This window comes from Magnolia sinica, chromosome 2 (genome assembly GCF_029962835.1).
Source record: "Magnolia sinica isolate HGM2019 chromosome 2, MsV1, whole genome shotgun sequence".
NCBI classification, from domain to species: domain Eukaryota; kingdom Viridiplantae; phylum Streptophyta; class Magnoliopsida; order Magnoliales; family Magnoliaceae; genus Magnolia; species Magnolia sinica.
The window spans coordinates 44496671-44513499 of NC_080574.1; the positions used below are offsets into that span (position 1 = coordinate 44496671).

A 16829-nucleotide genomic window follows, 5' to 3' on the forward strand; every position below is an offset into this window, starting at 1 on the left:
AGGCAATATGTACCAGTTTCTGATGATACTTTAAACCTTGATAGACACGACTGTGGTTCCCACATGCAGCTAGTTGCACGAAATTATCATCTACAACTAGCTGTGCATAAGGACCTAAGCCTTTGAATCTGGGTCATCTTCCAATGATCCAAGCCATTTACATGCCAAGCCTCATTTTGCATGGTGGAAAGTCAACAAATAAAAGCTTTCAATTGGATTATTTCAAACATGAACAGTCACCAGATGCTTTGTATGATCGAAGGGTTGAAATATTCAATTGAGAGTCCTTTGGGGCATACCCCATCCAAGCGGATAAAAAGACCCAAAATCCAACGGCTAGAGTCTCGACGTATTTTATTGTAGTATGTCAAATGCATGTGAGCAAACCTCTATAGACATATACACACATAATATAAATGATAGAATGAATTGTATGTCATGCTGATTGGCTAATATATCTACATTACATTTGATAAAGTGAAGAGCAGTTTCGGTTTTAGCATTTATAATGCCCTCCCATCGATGCTCGAAAAACATTGTGAGATTCTGCCATTATTAAGAACAGCATTTCATCGCTGAATTTCTTTGTGAATATAAACTGTTCTTTGTGAATTTCTTCAATATAAACTTATATTGAAGAAAAATCAAAGACCGTCATGAAACTCATATTGGATGAGAAAGCAGAACCATAACAATATGATTGTACAAGCTTGCCTATTTATGATAAAATCAGTACTACAAGGAATATTTCGCAAAGATACTGAGAGACAAGTGACTAAACCATCATTACATGATCATATTATTGCATTGACAAAATTGCAAATGCAAAGTTTATGACAATCTACAATGGAAGCAGTTTTTCTTCCCCAGTTACAACAAAATCAAAGCATTTAATCATGGAAAATGGTAAATTACAAGTAAAATACTTGCGTCGCAGGGATAGAATCATGGGATTGAGGTTTAAGCTTGTAATCTCATCCAACTGGAGCTTCAATCGACTGTAGCCACCTTGTGCCAGTTCAACCGGTTGCGCAGGATTGGAAGTGAATTGCAACAACACAAGGAAAGAAAGCATTATTAAGTTTAGATTTATAAGAGGAAAAAATAATCAAATTCTAACATTGATCAAGTGTAACTTTATTGGTGATGCCTTCCATGAAAGATTGTATGCATATGGCCATGTACCAAAAGTGCGTGCCCACCATCTACGACTGCCCAAAGATTGTAAGCCGAATCCCAACTAGTTAAAAAGTGTGGCTTGAAAATCCCATTTTGGATTTCTGTCCACTGTCTTTGGATGATTCGAGATAGGTGCGCACCAACTCTGAGAGTGCACTGTGGACTGGAGCCCAGCCCTTTAAATGATAGGAACATAGGTACTATGCTGGTTTTTTTCCTATAATAGGAATTTATTTTCCTACTCATAATAGAAAATTCTCAGAACATCAAAGAGCAAATTTGCCCTTGATAGTTGGATGACTAGAACTTCGCTAAGCCCAAACGCATGTAGAAGGAAGCTCATGTTCAAGCCACACATCTACCAGCATGGCACATTCGCAAAAGATCCAATCCATTCATTAGGCGGATACCACTGTCTGTGCTCTTGCCTAGGTATCAGACCAGTCCACGTGTCAGGTGGGATAGTTTCTGAAAAAACTCAGCTAAGGTTTCTCGCCCATCCAAATGTTTCTAACAACATTTTGGTAAAGATGTTGAGATGGTCAGACCCACCCAATGGGCAGCTTGGACACTGCATATGTTGGCTACACAGGCACATGTGGAGTGTTGATGGTATTCCTTGTGCGTGCATGTGGGTTTAGCAAAGCTCTAGCAATGATCATATTAAAGAACTTTCTTACTTATTAATTTAAGTGCCCAGATCCAATACGAAGCTTTTTATGTGAACAATGTGAGTCTAAGTGTGTTTAAGTGCATCTAACTGCATCTAAGTATATTGCACTTATATGAACATGCACACACCCATGAACTATATCTCAACATACTTGCACTCATTTAAATACAGTTAGATGCACTTAGATGCAATAATACAAACCTTTTTATCGGATCCAAACTCTGTATTTAAACAACTATCCATTTGTATCAAATATATACTTCATATTATTAAAATAATTGACGCACACCTATCTATTTATACTGTTTGGTTGGGGTGAACCCAAATTCGGATTTTGTATATAAATTAAAGACCCAAATAAAAAGAAAGTTGGATATTTGGTTTGCCCAAAACATCCCCTCCTGAAGTAGTAACACTTCAGAATATCAATTGTTTCATTTTTTTTTTCTACTGCTGGAAACAAATTGACTGGGCCAATCCTATCCGCTTTGATTGCCAGAATGCAAACAGGCACTTAAAGCACCATCCTGCTCATAGACCGCAGATGTCTTAAGATTCCTCGTAGTTGGGGTTTATTGAACTTTCCTTGTAATTTATTAGGGTAGTCATTGAGCTGGACCTCGGTCAGTCTGGGCCGGATTTTGAAATGGTAAGGCCAGGCATATTCAAATTTGATCCCTCTCAGCCCAGGTCAAAATCTTTGATAGTCCTAGCATTGATATTAATTTCTTTAGCAATAAAAAGATATCCATCATTGAGTCAATAAGGAGCCCGGAAGAAGGCCCATAAATGGGGCGCGGCCATTTTTCACCTCAAATTGAGAGGTTAGGATCATCTGACCTGACTGATTTTTGGGCCATGGCAGATACATTGTGGGCCAGCCAGAAGAGCGGTCCAGATCTTGTGCATGCTTGCCATGTGTATCCATGGGAACTCACATGCAACAAGTCATCTGCAATTAGCACTAGTCAACTGGCTACTGAGTTATGAATGATCATCAAGCTGATGCATTGTTTTATTCACCAACCTCAGTTTCCGGCACGTTATGCAAAAACCACCATGGACCCGTTTTCACTCCTAATCTGAAAAAACAAAACAAGAAGGCTTCAAATTGGACATAGACGGAAACACAATATATAAAGACAATAACAACTGTATAATCAAAGAAACAACTGTGACAATCTCAGCATTTTAAATCAAGTAGCAGATTGAGCAGATATTATCTAAAGCAAGGCAACCTATGCTCGTGGAGCCCAGTTTTTTAAGTTCGCCTTTTGGGAACTATGATAGTAGCAGCTTTTCTTTTGTCTTGTTTACATCATATTCTGTTCAGGCACGACCTAAAGCGGAGCATTAGCAAGACAGGACTTGATCCCAAATCTCTCCTTTAGTAGTGGCACACTAACCAGCCCAAGTAGCAAGTGGGATACTGATGGTAGCTACTTGACTTTATGTATGATATTATGATATTGAATCATATTTCTTCTTTGTATCTTTACAAAATCTATCAATTCCCACATTAACATAAAGAATGTTACATACATTCTTCTTTGTTTATTAAGAAAATGTTCATTTAAAGCCCTTTTATTACCTGAAATTCTCTTCCTCTTTTCACCAATATTGCTTTTCAAAATGTTGTTCTAAATGAAACCCCACTGTCTGACATTGAGAAAAATGTTATACTTTTTTTTTTTCAATTTTCTTTTTACAATCAGCTATATCTTCAAGACATGCTCACTCACAGAGGCACCCTCCTAAAGTTTCATATTGTATAGTTCTCTCAAGGGATTGGATTTGGACAGTGACATGAGCTTCAAACATCCCTTTCAGGCGAAAGTGGATATCCCTGGCATGTATAACATATTCTGCATCTGATTGTGGAGCACATCAATACCTCGAGGCTGATATGTATACTTTTGCCACCTCGTTATCTCTTTCCCCTTTGCCATACTTGGTGGAGATGGCCAAGGGTTCCTCATTATTAAGGGACAAGAGGGGGCTCATGAATAACATAGAGCACTCGCTCTAGGGTGAGTACTAGATCAATCTTTTAGAACAAACTAATGAAAATTTTCCCAATCAATTTCTCCAACGTGATGATCTCAGGCATAGCATTTAGTTTCGACATTATTCTCTGTATGACCACAAAACCTTAGGTTCACAAGTGTCCCTCATGCCAGGGATTGTATTTTAGGCACACAAACGCAGAATCCGTCATATCATTTCCCCAGCACAACTGATGAATCCCATTGCACTATGTAGTAATGACCAATGGGAACATAACAAGCCTCATAGTGTGTTTTCTATCCATAAATCTTGTCCTCATCGTGGGCATGTACCAGGACTGTCTTGCTAATACTACACCCACCACAAGATATCACAGAACAGCATGTATCATAATCAACTGCTCTACCAAATGCCCTGTTGATTGTCTTGTCTTGTCTGAATTCATGCATTGAGCCTCACATCCAAGGAATGTAACTAGGACACTTGCCAGCATTTGTAAGGCCTTAGAGTGGAACTCAAAGTACATTCCTGTGATTATTATACTTGGATCAAGATGACCCTGCGAACGCTTCTATGTGCACAATAGGGGCTGATCTAACAAAAAACTCTTGATCTGGCCTTCTATTATAAAATCTGGACCGATAGGTGTGATTAACACATCACCATAGTGTTGTGTGCCAATTTTAAGCCCAATCCAATCTCAAATAAGCGAGATCCATCTTAAATAGATCCAATGGCCCAGATTCATTCTTGGACAGATTGGATGACCTTTGGTCAGATCTTTTCCACCAATTTTTATATCACGTGGAATAACACTTTCCTGTAAAATCTTAGATTGATTAGACCTATAACAAACATGATTTGGTCCAATCAAGGTCCAATGCACTGTCACCATCCTAACTATAAAATGTTAACAAATAAAACAATTCAGCATCCACCCCATGCAGTGTCCAACATTATATTATTATCCCATTGACTCGAGCTGCTTGGCCAAGCATGTGGCCACATGATCAAAGGGAAATCTAACCTCAATAATGAAGATGAGTGAAAGTGTAGGCATGCTCACACGGTGAGAACCATACATGTCACAATTGACTAGACATGTGGCACCACCAACCACTAAGAGTGGGTGGGCCCCACACCTCCTACACATGTGGATGTCAAATCAAAGTCTATCATCATAGATAATACATCACCAATAAAGGGCAATAAACAATATTATAAACATGTCCAAACATAAAAGGAATAATCATGCAGCTCGAATCTCTCCATGAGACCTCCTAGGACAATTTTGGTTCAGATCTCCTCGATCGAGCTGTCCTCTAGTCATTCCACACCATTATATATTTTTATGGGTGTTAATTGCGCTAGGAAGTGACTTTCAACCCAAACTAATATGAGATGAATCAGATCCATAAAAACCATGATCAAATCCGGCTAAATCTGGACAAGTAACATCCAATCCAACCGGACCATCTCGAAGAGCACATCGACAATCCCACTCAGACCAAATTTCGTTCAAAACTGATTAACGGTTAAGGAGATGTGGCCCACTAAAGGAATAACCAATTTAAGATCCAATTTTGTCACGATCCATGCCTCAACCTGGATGAACGACCTCACGTATTTGAAGAGTTCGATGTGCTGGATATCATAGACAGTCCAGATCTCCCAAAGGAGATGCCCCGAAACTAGGCCACTAGTTGTTGATGTAATAGTGAGATTATTACACTGGGATGTGGTTAGAGAAAAAAACAAGAAGAGAATAGGATAAGAGAGTTGTGTTAGTTCTTTAACTAACAGAATCATGATATTAATCAATTGAGACTAGTATGGTATTCCATATGGCTACATAAACAGAGAAAAAATAAGAACATATGGTACAAGCATAACTATAGATCTCTCCACACTATTTATGTAGATTCAATCCAGTTTTCTAGCCCATCATATGAAACTGTGAATTAAATTAATCAAAGAAAGTGCAATATGCATGTTTGTAATGTTAAAATTAGGAATGCCAACAAAACTTGACTAGCCATATTTTCAGTTATCATGACTTGTGGAATAGAATTTCAACGTATGATTTCATTTCAAGAATTAGAATGACGAGTGAGTAACATAGTGGTTTAGTGCAGCATCAGATTGGTGAACACAAATAATATCGAGCAATGGAACCTACTGCCAGTCTATGAAAGAAATATGCATAATCTTACCTAACAAGCCCTGCTACCATACGCAAGAGCATGAAAAGAGTCAAACCAAACCATACTCCCGGAAGACCAAAAACAGAAGGAGCATATACTAAAAATGCAGATGACATAACCCCAACCACCATCTGCTCAATCAAAATAGCAATATTAAAGGATTTTATAGACACAGGCAAACATCATGAACGAATACATCTCAAAATTATGCAAATTTAATATCTTGAGGCTGAAGCTCACCGAAGAAAAAGCCGCATACGAGAAGTCTGAAACACCATAATGGAGACCATCAAAAACAAAAGCTAGAGCATTGATGGGTTGAGTGGCACAGACAAACTGCAAAATATAACAAGGGAATCCATCAAGCAATATGCAACCAAGGGCTTAAATAATCAAGTTCAAGCTAAACATGCATACATACCAGAAACCCAGACCTAACAATTCCTAGCACTTCAACGTCCTTAGTGAATAATTCAGCAATAGAACCGTACCATGTACCCAGTATGATAGCTAAGAAAACACCAGTAAATGCTCCTGTCTGAGTAAAAAAGGAGAAACATGGAAGTTCAGAGCAGTTTTGGAACAACCTTAATAAAATGAATCCAGACCCTTGAAAGTATTAGAGGATAGGATATGTATGCACAACTGCATACATACATCTCATATCATCCAACAACCTCAGCAGATGTTAACAGATAGATGAAACTACCTATCTACATATCTTAGTATGTAAGTTGTATATATATGCATCCAATCCTCTAACAGAAATCACATGAAAGACGACTCAAGATTATTGTTTGAGTAAATGTCATTACGTTCTTAATTGAGTTGCAGGCTATTAAAAAATAAGATGAAAAGCATAGAAGAATAATCACCTTTAGAACGGAATAAGTAATTTCTCTCACTTTTTTGTAGTCGCTCTTTGAGAAAGAACTTGCAATTAGAGCCTAAGAATAAAAACCGCAATCCATTAAAGACATGATCAAGAAATAAATGAAAATATGCACAATCATAGTAACATGTGCCCAAATATATGCCAATAAGCACCAACAAATGTCAGAGGCAAAGCAAAATAGCGAGAGAGAGAGAGAGAGAGAGAGAGAGAGAGAGAGAGAGAGAGAGAGATGTAACTCACATGCAAAAGAGAGTATAATGATGTAGAAGGCGACCCTGGAATTCACATATTAAATAAAAGAGTAAAATGGTTTCCTTTATTTTCTTAGAACACTCTGCACACTACTTGAGTAAATTGTTGTAAAAGCCATGATGTTTAGGGTCATTGGGCTTTAACACTGTTAGAGCTCTAAATAAATCCAAGATTGACTTTTTCATATGGTCATTCTTTCTAAAGAAATGAATACATCCCTCTTACACTTAATGTAGAAGAGCAGTGTCTCGGCATGTCCAGATTATCGGGATTAGTTAAGTGGGTTCACAAATTCCAGCTTCTTGATTATTTTAAGATGAATTTGGACATCCTTATTGAAGTATAATAGACCTGCATTCTCCATGCAGATAAACAAAACAGTAGCGCCACATGGTAGCACCTGCATGTCACTGTGGTTCAAGATTTTGGTATACTGAGGGACTGATGCAATGTTCCCATCCCATTGCATTTAGAGGAACCATAATATTTGGCCGAGTAAATATGACATTTTAACAATATACCGCTGTGGAAATAACACAATGACATCCCGTTACAAGAGTTCCCTTCCAACTCTGCAGTTGCAATTGAAATAACACACTGACAGAACTCTTAACAATAGAGTGGAAAGGGTTGAGTTGATGTTTCATAGAGTAAGGAGAATCATGATTTGGACATTGGGAATTAACCTTGGTAAGGGTTGTAAGATGGAGAAATAGAGAAAGGTCTCAGAGAGGGAGAACTATGTTAAATGGGTTTGTGATCAAATCACAGTTTGCAACTTCACCTTTCTTTTCTTTTCTTTTCTTTTTTATCTTCTATCATTTTTTTCTTTTTTTTTCTTTTTTTGTATATCTACTGTAATTTTGAATTTCCATTCAATAAAAGTATTCAGCATTAAAAAAGAAAAGGAAAAAGAAAAAAATAGGATTTGTTGGGTCTTGATGCATCAAGAAATTAATAGCATCCTCATGCCCCCAACCCATACCAATAGGCACGTGGTTCATTAATCCAAACCACTGATCTGATGGCCCCAATGTGGAATGGCAATGACCTAAGATCTTGCAGATGTAAAGATTCTAGCCATCTAAGTTTAAGTGTTTTTTTTTTCCCTTCTTCTTTTTTTCTTTCTAGGACATTGTTGTATTTTTCTTAATCATATATTTTTAATCCACTGATCCAAGGGATGAACTCTTCCAATCTGGTAGATTTTTAGAGCATTTCCACTTACATTGAGACCCATCATATCAACAGTATGGAACAGAAAAATAATGGATCCCATCTCTCTGAACTGAGCACATTATGACATTGTTCACATCATGGTGCACCTGGACTCAATAAGTCCACAGGAAAAACTAATCCTCAGTTACCCCACATCCTAAAATAGAACTACATACAGTCATGAAGGAAAATGTAGAATCATAATATCATTTAATACTTGAAAGTTGCTTTCATAGTTTCCATTGGATACTTGGAAAAGTAAAGAAACTGCATCAACAAATGACTGAAAGCCAAACATTGGTTTTAGAAGAGAATTGAAGATTAATAACATATTATGAGTGCATCCACATGCTTGAAAATTTTGTGTCCTTATGGCGACGCACATTTTGAGAATAAAAAATCAGAAAGGAGAGGAAGCGAGAAAGAAGGATAAAAATAGATATCATATTCATGGTTCAAACATTAAACTTAAAGCAAGATTCAAAAGTAAAAAACTACATACCTGGCCAGCCGCACCTAACGCATCCGAAAGGAGAGAAGCAGGCAACCATACTTGCAAGCATATCTGATGACCTGCCATAGCTATTGGCCCTTGAGGAGCAGCCATTGATGTGCCTAGAAACAATGTCATCTGCACTGCTAGAGTTCTGCCAAGTAGCAAACCACCTAAACAAGAAGCACACATTACAAAAAAATGCAGGTATGAGCATAAATTCTTGATAAAGGCATCCTGTTTTCTCAAAAGTTCTCATGAAGTTGAAAAAAGGGAAATTAAAAGTATAAGGAAAGCATTATAGCAGTCAATGAGAGGCATACAAGAGAGTTTGGCTAGAAGGAGATCCCAAACTGATCATGAAAGCTACAAACATGAACAACCAACTTGAAAAATAGAAAACCTATGATGCTTCAATCCTTTAAAAATGTACTTACACTTGGGTGATTGGATAAGGATAAGGGATCCTCATTCCTAAGACTTGATGCCATATGCTTAGGAAGGGATGGGACATTGAACTGTTATGGAATATTGCATAGAAGGTTCAATTAAAGCATTAGTGTTGTGTGTCAAGCTTATTCATGTAATTTCTGATACTTGAAATATTGTTTGTTGCATAGTGTCAACTGGCTTTCAAATTATGATCTATTATTAAGTCATGTAAGGGTTCATGTTACTTTATGCCTAGCTATGTTAAATTGACCTTTCCAAGTAGGAGATGTATCACCTGTCTAGATCGAGTGATTGACATGTATGGATTTTTTGGGTGGCACACCAGGATTCTCTCCTAGCTGAATCCCATCAAATCCAACCATTTAGACATCTAAGGGCCTGTTTGGATTGAGCATTACGTCAGAAAGAGCAAGTAAAAGTGCCATTATAGTGATTTCCCGTTGATTGCAAAAAAAAAAAAAAAAAACTGTTTTTTAATGGATTCCAGCACCGAATTTCCTCTAACAATGAGTCATATTAGATCCGTGTTTTCGGACCAAATCCATCTCTTCAATTTGCTAGTCATTCGCCAGCAACCGAGATGACTGTTCAACTGACCAGTATTATTGTGGTTCACCGCTCGGGATACACCTCCACGCAATTTAAGAAAGAGATCCGAACTCCTCTGCTGCAGCATCCCTATCCATCTCCCCTTTGCGAGGGGTTCTTCTACAGCAGAACCCTCGTCTACCTGCCGATCGACTGTTTCTTCTTCCCATTAACATAAGCAGCTCATTGGAGACAAATCAGACCGGTGCACAGTTTTGGTGAAGTGCATCCTCCCGTAAGATGTCTGGAGAGCAGCAAGGTCAATAACACAATCTCTGTATTATAGGTTTCCCCACACTGCATCAACTTCCCTAACGTTATGGTTTCACCCTTTCCCGGCTTCATCCAGTCCATTGATCTTATGGCCCCATTATGAAATAACCTTAGCCAAAAAAACTTAGCAATTGGTGGAAAGATTCCTTTCTATTAATGGATTGCAAATACATGAGTGAGATGTAGTCACAAAGAAGACCCATTCAGAGAGGAAAGGACAACGATTTGACGGCCGAGTACTGCCCAATTCGATTGATTTATATAAGATGCCTTAATCCCTGTATGATGGATATGCCAGATTAATGTCTTTGACAAGCCAACCACATGCCATGCATGTCTTAGATAAACTTGTTGCACGCAGCTACCACACACAAGTTGTGGAAGCAACCTCAGAACAAATCAATAGAAAAACAAAAATTGAGCAATCACAGAGAAACACTGATTTTACATGGAAAAATGCTTGCGGGAAAAAACCACAGCACCAAGCGACAAACAATCCACTATAATCAAAAAGTTACAAGAGATGGACAACTTACAAATTCGAATGCCCAAGCTTTCTCCCCTTGCAAAACCCTAGAAATCGTGTAGGCTCTCTCTACAATACTCGGATTAACCTAATTTGGTATTACAAAGGCTTATATAGACTTTCGTATGGAATTAAAAACAAAACCCGCACTTTCTAAAACTAGCTCATCCCGTTCGGTCGACCCCACTTAACCTTCGATCAATTGGAATCACCACAGAGACTCTCGGTTGGCTGGGAACATCACAGTGTGTCTCGATCAACCAAGCAACTCTGCATAGGATTAAAGGCACTCTATCAATAATCACCACCATGACTTTAATCCTTCAGCTCCATTGTTCCAAGTTGTTATCCTCATCTCTAATCTTCAACATAGCTTCACCATTGTTTCGTGTGCACACTCCATCTTCATTCCATCTTTGCCAAGCCCCGAGAAGTCTAGCAAAACCTGAACTTCTCTGCAATAACCACTTTTGTAAGCATGTTAGCCGGATTTTCACTGGTGTGAATCTTCTCAAGAGTAACGTCGCCTTCCTCTAGCATCTGTCGGATAAAATTATGACGCACATCAATGTATTTAGTCCGGACATTGTACACCGAGTTCTTTGCCAAATTGATCACACTTTTGTTGTCACAATGCACAGACACAACTTCCTGCTGAAGTCCCAACTCATTCATATTCCTCTCAACCAAACCACTTCCTTGAATACTTCTGTCACCGCCATATACTCAGCTTCGGTTGTGAAAATTGTAACCATATATTGAAGCTTCGCATCCAACTAATTGCTCCACCGGCTAACACAAATAAGTAATTGGAAGTCGACCTTCTGTTATCCACGTTACCAGCATAATCGGTGTCCACATAGCCTACCGGTTTCCCCTCGGATTTACCAACTGACAAGACATATTCAGTCATACCTCGTATATAACGAAGTAACTATTTCATTGCCTCCCATTATTGCTTGTCGGGGTTTGACATGTATCTGCTCACAACACCCATTGCTTGTGAAATATTACATACTATATTATACACAGTGTTTTAAATATCAACAATATTGGCCGATATATCCCACGACATTTCTTGTATCCCACCTGTGCGATACAAAACGCACAAGTAGTGCGATATATCCCACATGTTCGATTCGGTGAGCATTTTTTTATTTTCAATCCTTTTTTTTGTGTAAATCATGTTAAATCAGTGTCGAATTATTACAAATCCATGTTTTTTCATGTTTTGTATGAAAATTCATGGATTGGGAGCTTTGATTTTGAGATTTGAAGGAGAAGGACCGAGTTGCGGAAAATTGAATAAAAAGTTAAAATTTTCCCAATTTCTCGCAAATCAGTTGTAATCTTTATATCCAAACATAAAATCAAACATGTATGTAACCTGATTTAGTGATTCTTCTTTTGCTTTTGAATGTATTGCTTGTGTTTCCACACGTCTTCTTACATTTATAAATTATATGAATAAACTTTGAATATACTTGCATCAATTCAGTTAGACAACGCATAAATTAGGATCCCATACAAAGAAAAGTTTTTTATAATGTTTTGATTTGTAAATGTGTATTGATGTCTTTTTTAACAATCACTGAAATTTCGTTGAAAAATTCGACCGATTTCCAATGTTTCGCCATGTTTCCAACAACAACGATACATTATGCGATACAATCGATATATCCCATGCGATAACCAATATGTATCCATATCCTAAGGGTGCGATATGTAACGTGATACCGATATTTCAAACACTGGTCGTATATAAGACAACCAACCGTGCTCAAGTAGGGCACACGAGACATGTTAGTAAGGCACTGTTCCAAAGAAATCCGAAAGTGAGCAACGTGGGGTGTGTTAACCGATTTGGCATTATCAAGTCCGAACATGACCAGCTGTTTCTTAAGATACTCCTCCTGAGACAACCAAAGCCTACTCCTTTCCATGTCCCTACCCCTGTGTACATTAATGCCGATAATCCTTTTTGCAGCCCGCAGATTTTTCATCTTAGATGTCCTTGATAACTAAGCCTTCAGTATGGTGATTTCAGACATGATATGGCTGGTAATAAGCATATCATCAGTATATAATACCAATATAATAAATTCTCCATCACTCGATGATCTGAAATAGACAGAAATAGACATACTGATCGAATTCGATTATGGTAAACCGCTCACCCATCATTAAAGAATCAAACTTTTTACCGCTGCCTAGGCGACTGTTTCAGGTCGTACAACGACCTTTTCAAGGTGCAAACATTATTCTTTGCTCCCTTCACCTTGTACCCTTCAGGTTGCTTCATGTAAATATTCTCTTCTAATTCCCCATGTATAAAAGTTGTCTTCACATCCAACTATTCAAGTTTCATTTTGTATTGGGCAACCAACGCCAATACGAATCTGATAGCTTGATTACAGTTGTGAATATCTCACCGAAGTCAACACCTTCTTTTTGAGCATAGCCCTTCGCAACCAATCTCACCTTGTACATATCCAATTTCTTCCAGAAAATCCACTTGCATTCATTCGCTTTCCTTCCAACGGGAAGCTCCACCAGTTCCCACATTTTGTTCTTGTACAGAGAATCCATCTCATCATGCATTTCCACCATCCACTTCTTAACAACTACATCATCTAATGCTTCCTATAAGGTAGACGGATCCCCCTCATCCGTAATGAGAGCAAATGCAACATTAGAGTCATCTCTGTATCTCAACAGTACTCTATGATTTCTCGGTGGTTTCCTCCTAACAGGTGGTGCCACCACCTCTTCCTCTACCTCTTCCGGCAACTCAACTTCTTCAAGTGTTTCACCTCTGTCTATTTTCACATCAACAACCAATTTTTTGGTTTTCTTGTGCTCATCCTTCCAATACAAAGAACCCTAGTCAAATTTGACGTTACGGCTAAATATGATTTTCCATGAAACCTGGTCGTACCAGCCTATACCATTTCACTCCATTACCATAGTCGACAAAGGTACACTTTTTTAGCCATTTGGTTTAACTTATCTCTCTCAACTGACGGTATATGAGAAAGCATCACAACCAAAATTCCGTAGCCTCGAGCAGTCGACTTCCTGACCACTCTATACCTCTTGCAAAAATTTTTAATCAATCGGCATAGACGGGGAATGATTCACTAAATAACAAGTCGTGTTAACAGCCTCATCCCATAGTTCCTTGCCTAACCCAACATTACTCAACATACTTCGGGCTCTTTCCAAAGGAGTCTTATTCATCCACTCTGCCACACCATTCCACTTTGCTGTATCCCTAATTATGTTATGCCTCATGATACCCTCGTTCTTACAAATTAAATTAAATTCCTTTAAAGTAAACTCTCCGTCGTTATTGGTCCAAAGAACTTTTAATTTCCATACTAACTGTTTTTCAAGCATAACCTTTCAAGACTTGAAAGTGACAAACGCATCGGATTTATTTTTCATGACATAAACACATTCCTTTCTAGAGAAGTCGTCAGTGAATGTTATGAAGAATGACGATGCTCCTTTAGAAACAAAAGTTGACAACCCCCACACATTAGAATGCACGTCGTCAAGCTATCCTTTACTAATATGTTTTTTGGTTTTAAATAATAATCTTAATTGTTTACCTTATATGCAATGCTCACATACATCCAAATCAAAAAAAATTAAAGCATGAACTAAACCACGATCGAGTAGTACCTTCATATCGCACTCGCTCATGTGGCCTAGTTGCGCGTGCCACACATGTTCTGACGTGGATTCCACTACAGACGCTTCAGCTCCACCCAATACAGTGCTCCCAAATCCCAATCATCCTATAAAGGTTTCTGCTTCTCTGTGCCTTTATTACAGTGAGTACCACACTTTAAAACTTTCAGGGCACCATCATAGCTGGAGAACTTGCACCTGAGTGTATCAAGAGCTTCCAGAGATATCAAAATCTTCTTTAGGTCTAGAACGTGCCTCACATCAATCAGAGTACGCTCCAACCCATCAAACATTCTAATGCGCTACAAACCAATTCCAATCATCTTACAGGAATTTTCATTTGCTCATAAGAACTAGGCCACCATCGTACTCTTTGTACGTGGTGAACTAACTCTAATGAGGACACATGTTATACGATGCCTCCGTGTCCAAAATTCACTTGTTATACAAGTGTCCAACCTTAGACACAGACAATATACCACAACTACTCATGCCTTCACTTGATTCCGCTGAATTGGCCTCCTTTGGCGAATTATTTGAATTCTCATCTTTCTGGGTTTGGGGACTTGTGCAGTCTGTCTTCATGTCATATCCTGCCACAATTCAGCACTTTAACTTCCATTTGCCCTTCAACTTGGACCTCGATCGCGACTCACCCTTCTCTCATTCAGACGATCTTCCCCTTACAACCAGTGCCCCCGCAAAAGTACCTTTCCCATCGTTATTCCTTCTTAGCTGCTTCGACTGAAAGGCAGAGATAATGGTATCGAGGTCTAAGGTGTGCCTACCATGGCACAAAGTATCCACCAGATTCTCGTAAAGTATCCACCAGATTCTCGTAGGAATCCAGAAGAGACGTCAACAACATTAGAACTTTGCCTTCTTCATCGATCTTCACCTTCACACTTGTCAGTTCGCAAACAAGTTTGTTGAAGGCGCTAATGTGTTTAGAGAGATCCGACCCTTCCGTCATCTTCAAAATGTACAACTGTCTCTTCAAATTAGGCAATTGGAGAGGAACTTCATCATGTAGAGGCTCTCCAACCTCGCCCATAAGCTTGCGGTAGTCATCTCAAAAATAACATTATAAAGGACATCATCGGCCAAGAACAATTGAATTGTGCTAATCGCCCTCTGATCTAGGTCATCCCAATCCTCTTCCTTCATAGTTTAAGGATGTCTCGCTTTGTCAAGGAGTGCCTGTCACACCCCTTACTGACTTAGGAGGGCTTTTATCTTCAACCTCCATAATTCGAAGTTTCTTTACCTGTAAACTTCTCCATCTTGAACTTCACATTCGATCCCTTCGAACCCATGTCTCAGATTCAATATAAAACCCCAACTTAAAGCCTATGCTCTGATAACACTTATTGCACATAGCCGCCACATGTTAGGGGTGGAAGCAACCTTAGAACAAATCAAACACGTGAATAGAGAAATGAAAATCAAGCAATCACAGAGAAACATAGAGATTTTACGCGGAAAAACCCTTGCAGGAAAAAACCACGACATCAAGCGAAAAATGATCTACTATAATTAGAAAGTTATAAGAGATGGACAACTTATAGATTCGAAAGCCCAAGATTTCTCCCCTTGTAAAACCCTAGAAATCGCGTAGGCTCTCACTACAATACTTGGATTAACCCTAATTCCATATTACAAAGGCTTTTATAGACTTTTGTAAGAAATTATAAACAAAACCTGCACTTTCTAAAACTAGTGCATCCCATTCGGTCGACCCCACCTAACCTTCGGTCGACCAGAATCACCACGAAGATTCTCAGTTGACAGGAAGAGATCTCAGTCAACTGGGAACATCACAGAGTGTCTCAATCAACCCCAAAATGTCTCGGTTGACCAAGCAACACTGCAGAGGATTAAAGGCACTCTATCAACAAAACTCCACCTGAAAGTACTGTTGTTGAAATATTTCAATAAATGACTAACATGATAAACCTCAAGATTTTCGATTGTTTACTAATTTTAAAATATGATACATTGAAGGGCCTATATGGTATGGGTTGTGTGTGTGTGACTTAACTGACTTTTACTTATTATGATGACTACCATTCTACCTATTGAAATCCAAATGACCATCAAATGATTTCCATCATTCAGATACCCTTTTCCAAAATTTTGGCCCTTTCATTTTCAAGCTCTTCTTTCTTACTTGCTACACGAATTAAGCAAGAAAGAAACATGGAAATAATATCGTCTAAATTTGGGGAAAAAAGTGTAGTTGAATGAATTTTTACTCCCACTTTCAAGAATAAAGTGTCAAAATCGAACAATTGCCTATGGCTTTGCCCCTCTTAGGTGTTGCATGTGGTAATCAAGAAGATAGGCAGTAAAGAAAAGAAAGATGTCAAATA

General features: G+C 38.5%; 1 protein-coding gene across 5 annotated transcripts in view; it reads right to left on the reverse strand.

Moving 5' to 3' along the window:
* Positions 1–700: 700 nt before the first annotated feature.
* LOC131237062 (protein DETOXIFICATION 45, chloroplastic-like) overlaps positions 701–16829 on the reverse strand; it is a 68139-nt gene continuing 52010 nt past the window's right edge. For 3 of the 5 annotated variants that reach the window (XM_058234706.1, XM_058234708.1, XM_058234707.1), the window contains exons 9-15: positions 8931–9094; positions 6939–7010; positions 6485–6601; positions 6304–6399; positions 6073–6194; positions 2880–2934; positions 701–998 (exon numbers count right to left, since the gene is read on the reverse strand). In XM_058234706.1, the coding sequence (XP_058090689.1) occupies positions 975–998; positions 2880–2934; positions 6073–6194; positions 6304–6399; positions 6485–6601; positions 6939–7010; positions 8931–9094 (650 nt within the window). In that variant the 3' untranslated portion in view covers positions 701–974. Of the gene's footprint in view, positions 2805–2879; positions 2935–6072; positions 6195–6303; positions 6400–6484; positions 6602–6938; positions 7011–8930; positions 9095–16829 lie in introns of all 5 variants that reach the window. The other 2 variants (XM_058234710.1, XM_058234709.1) reach the window with 2 other exon arrangements.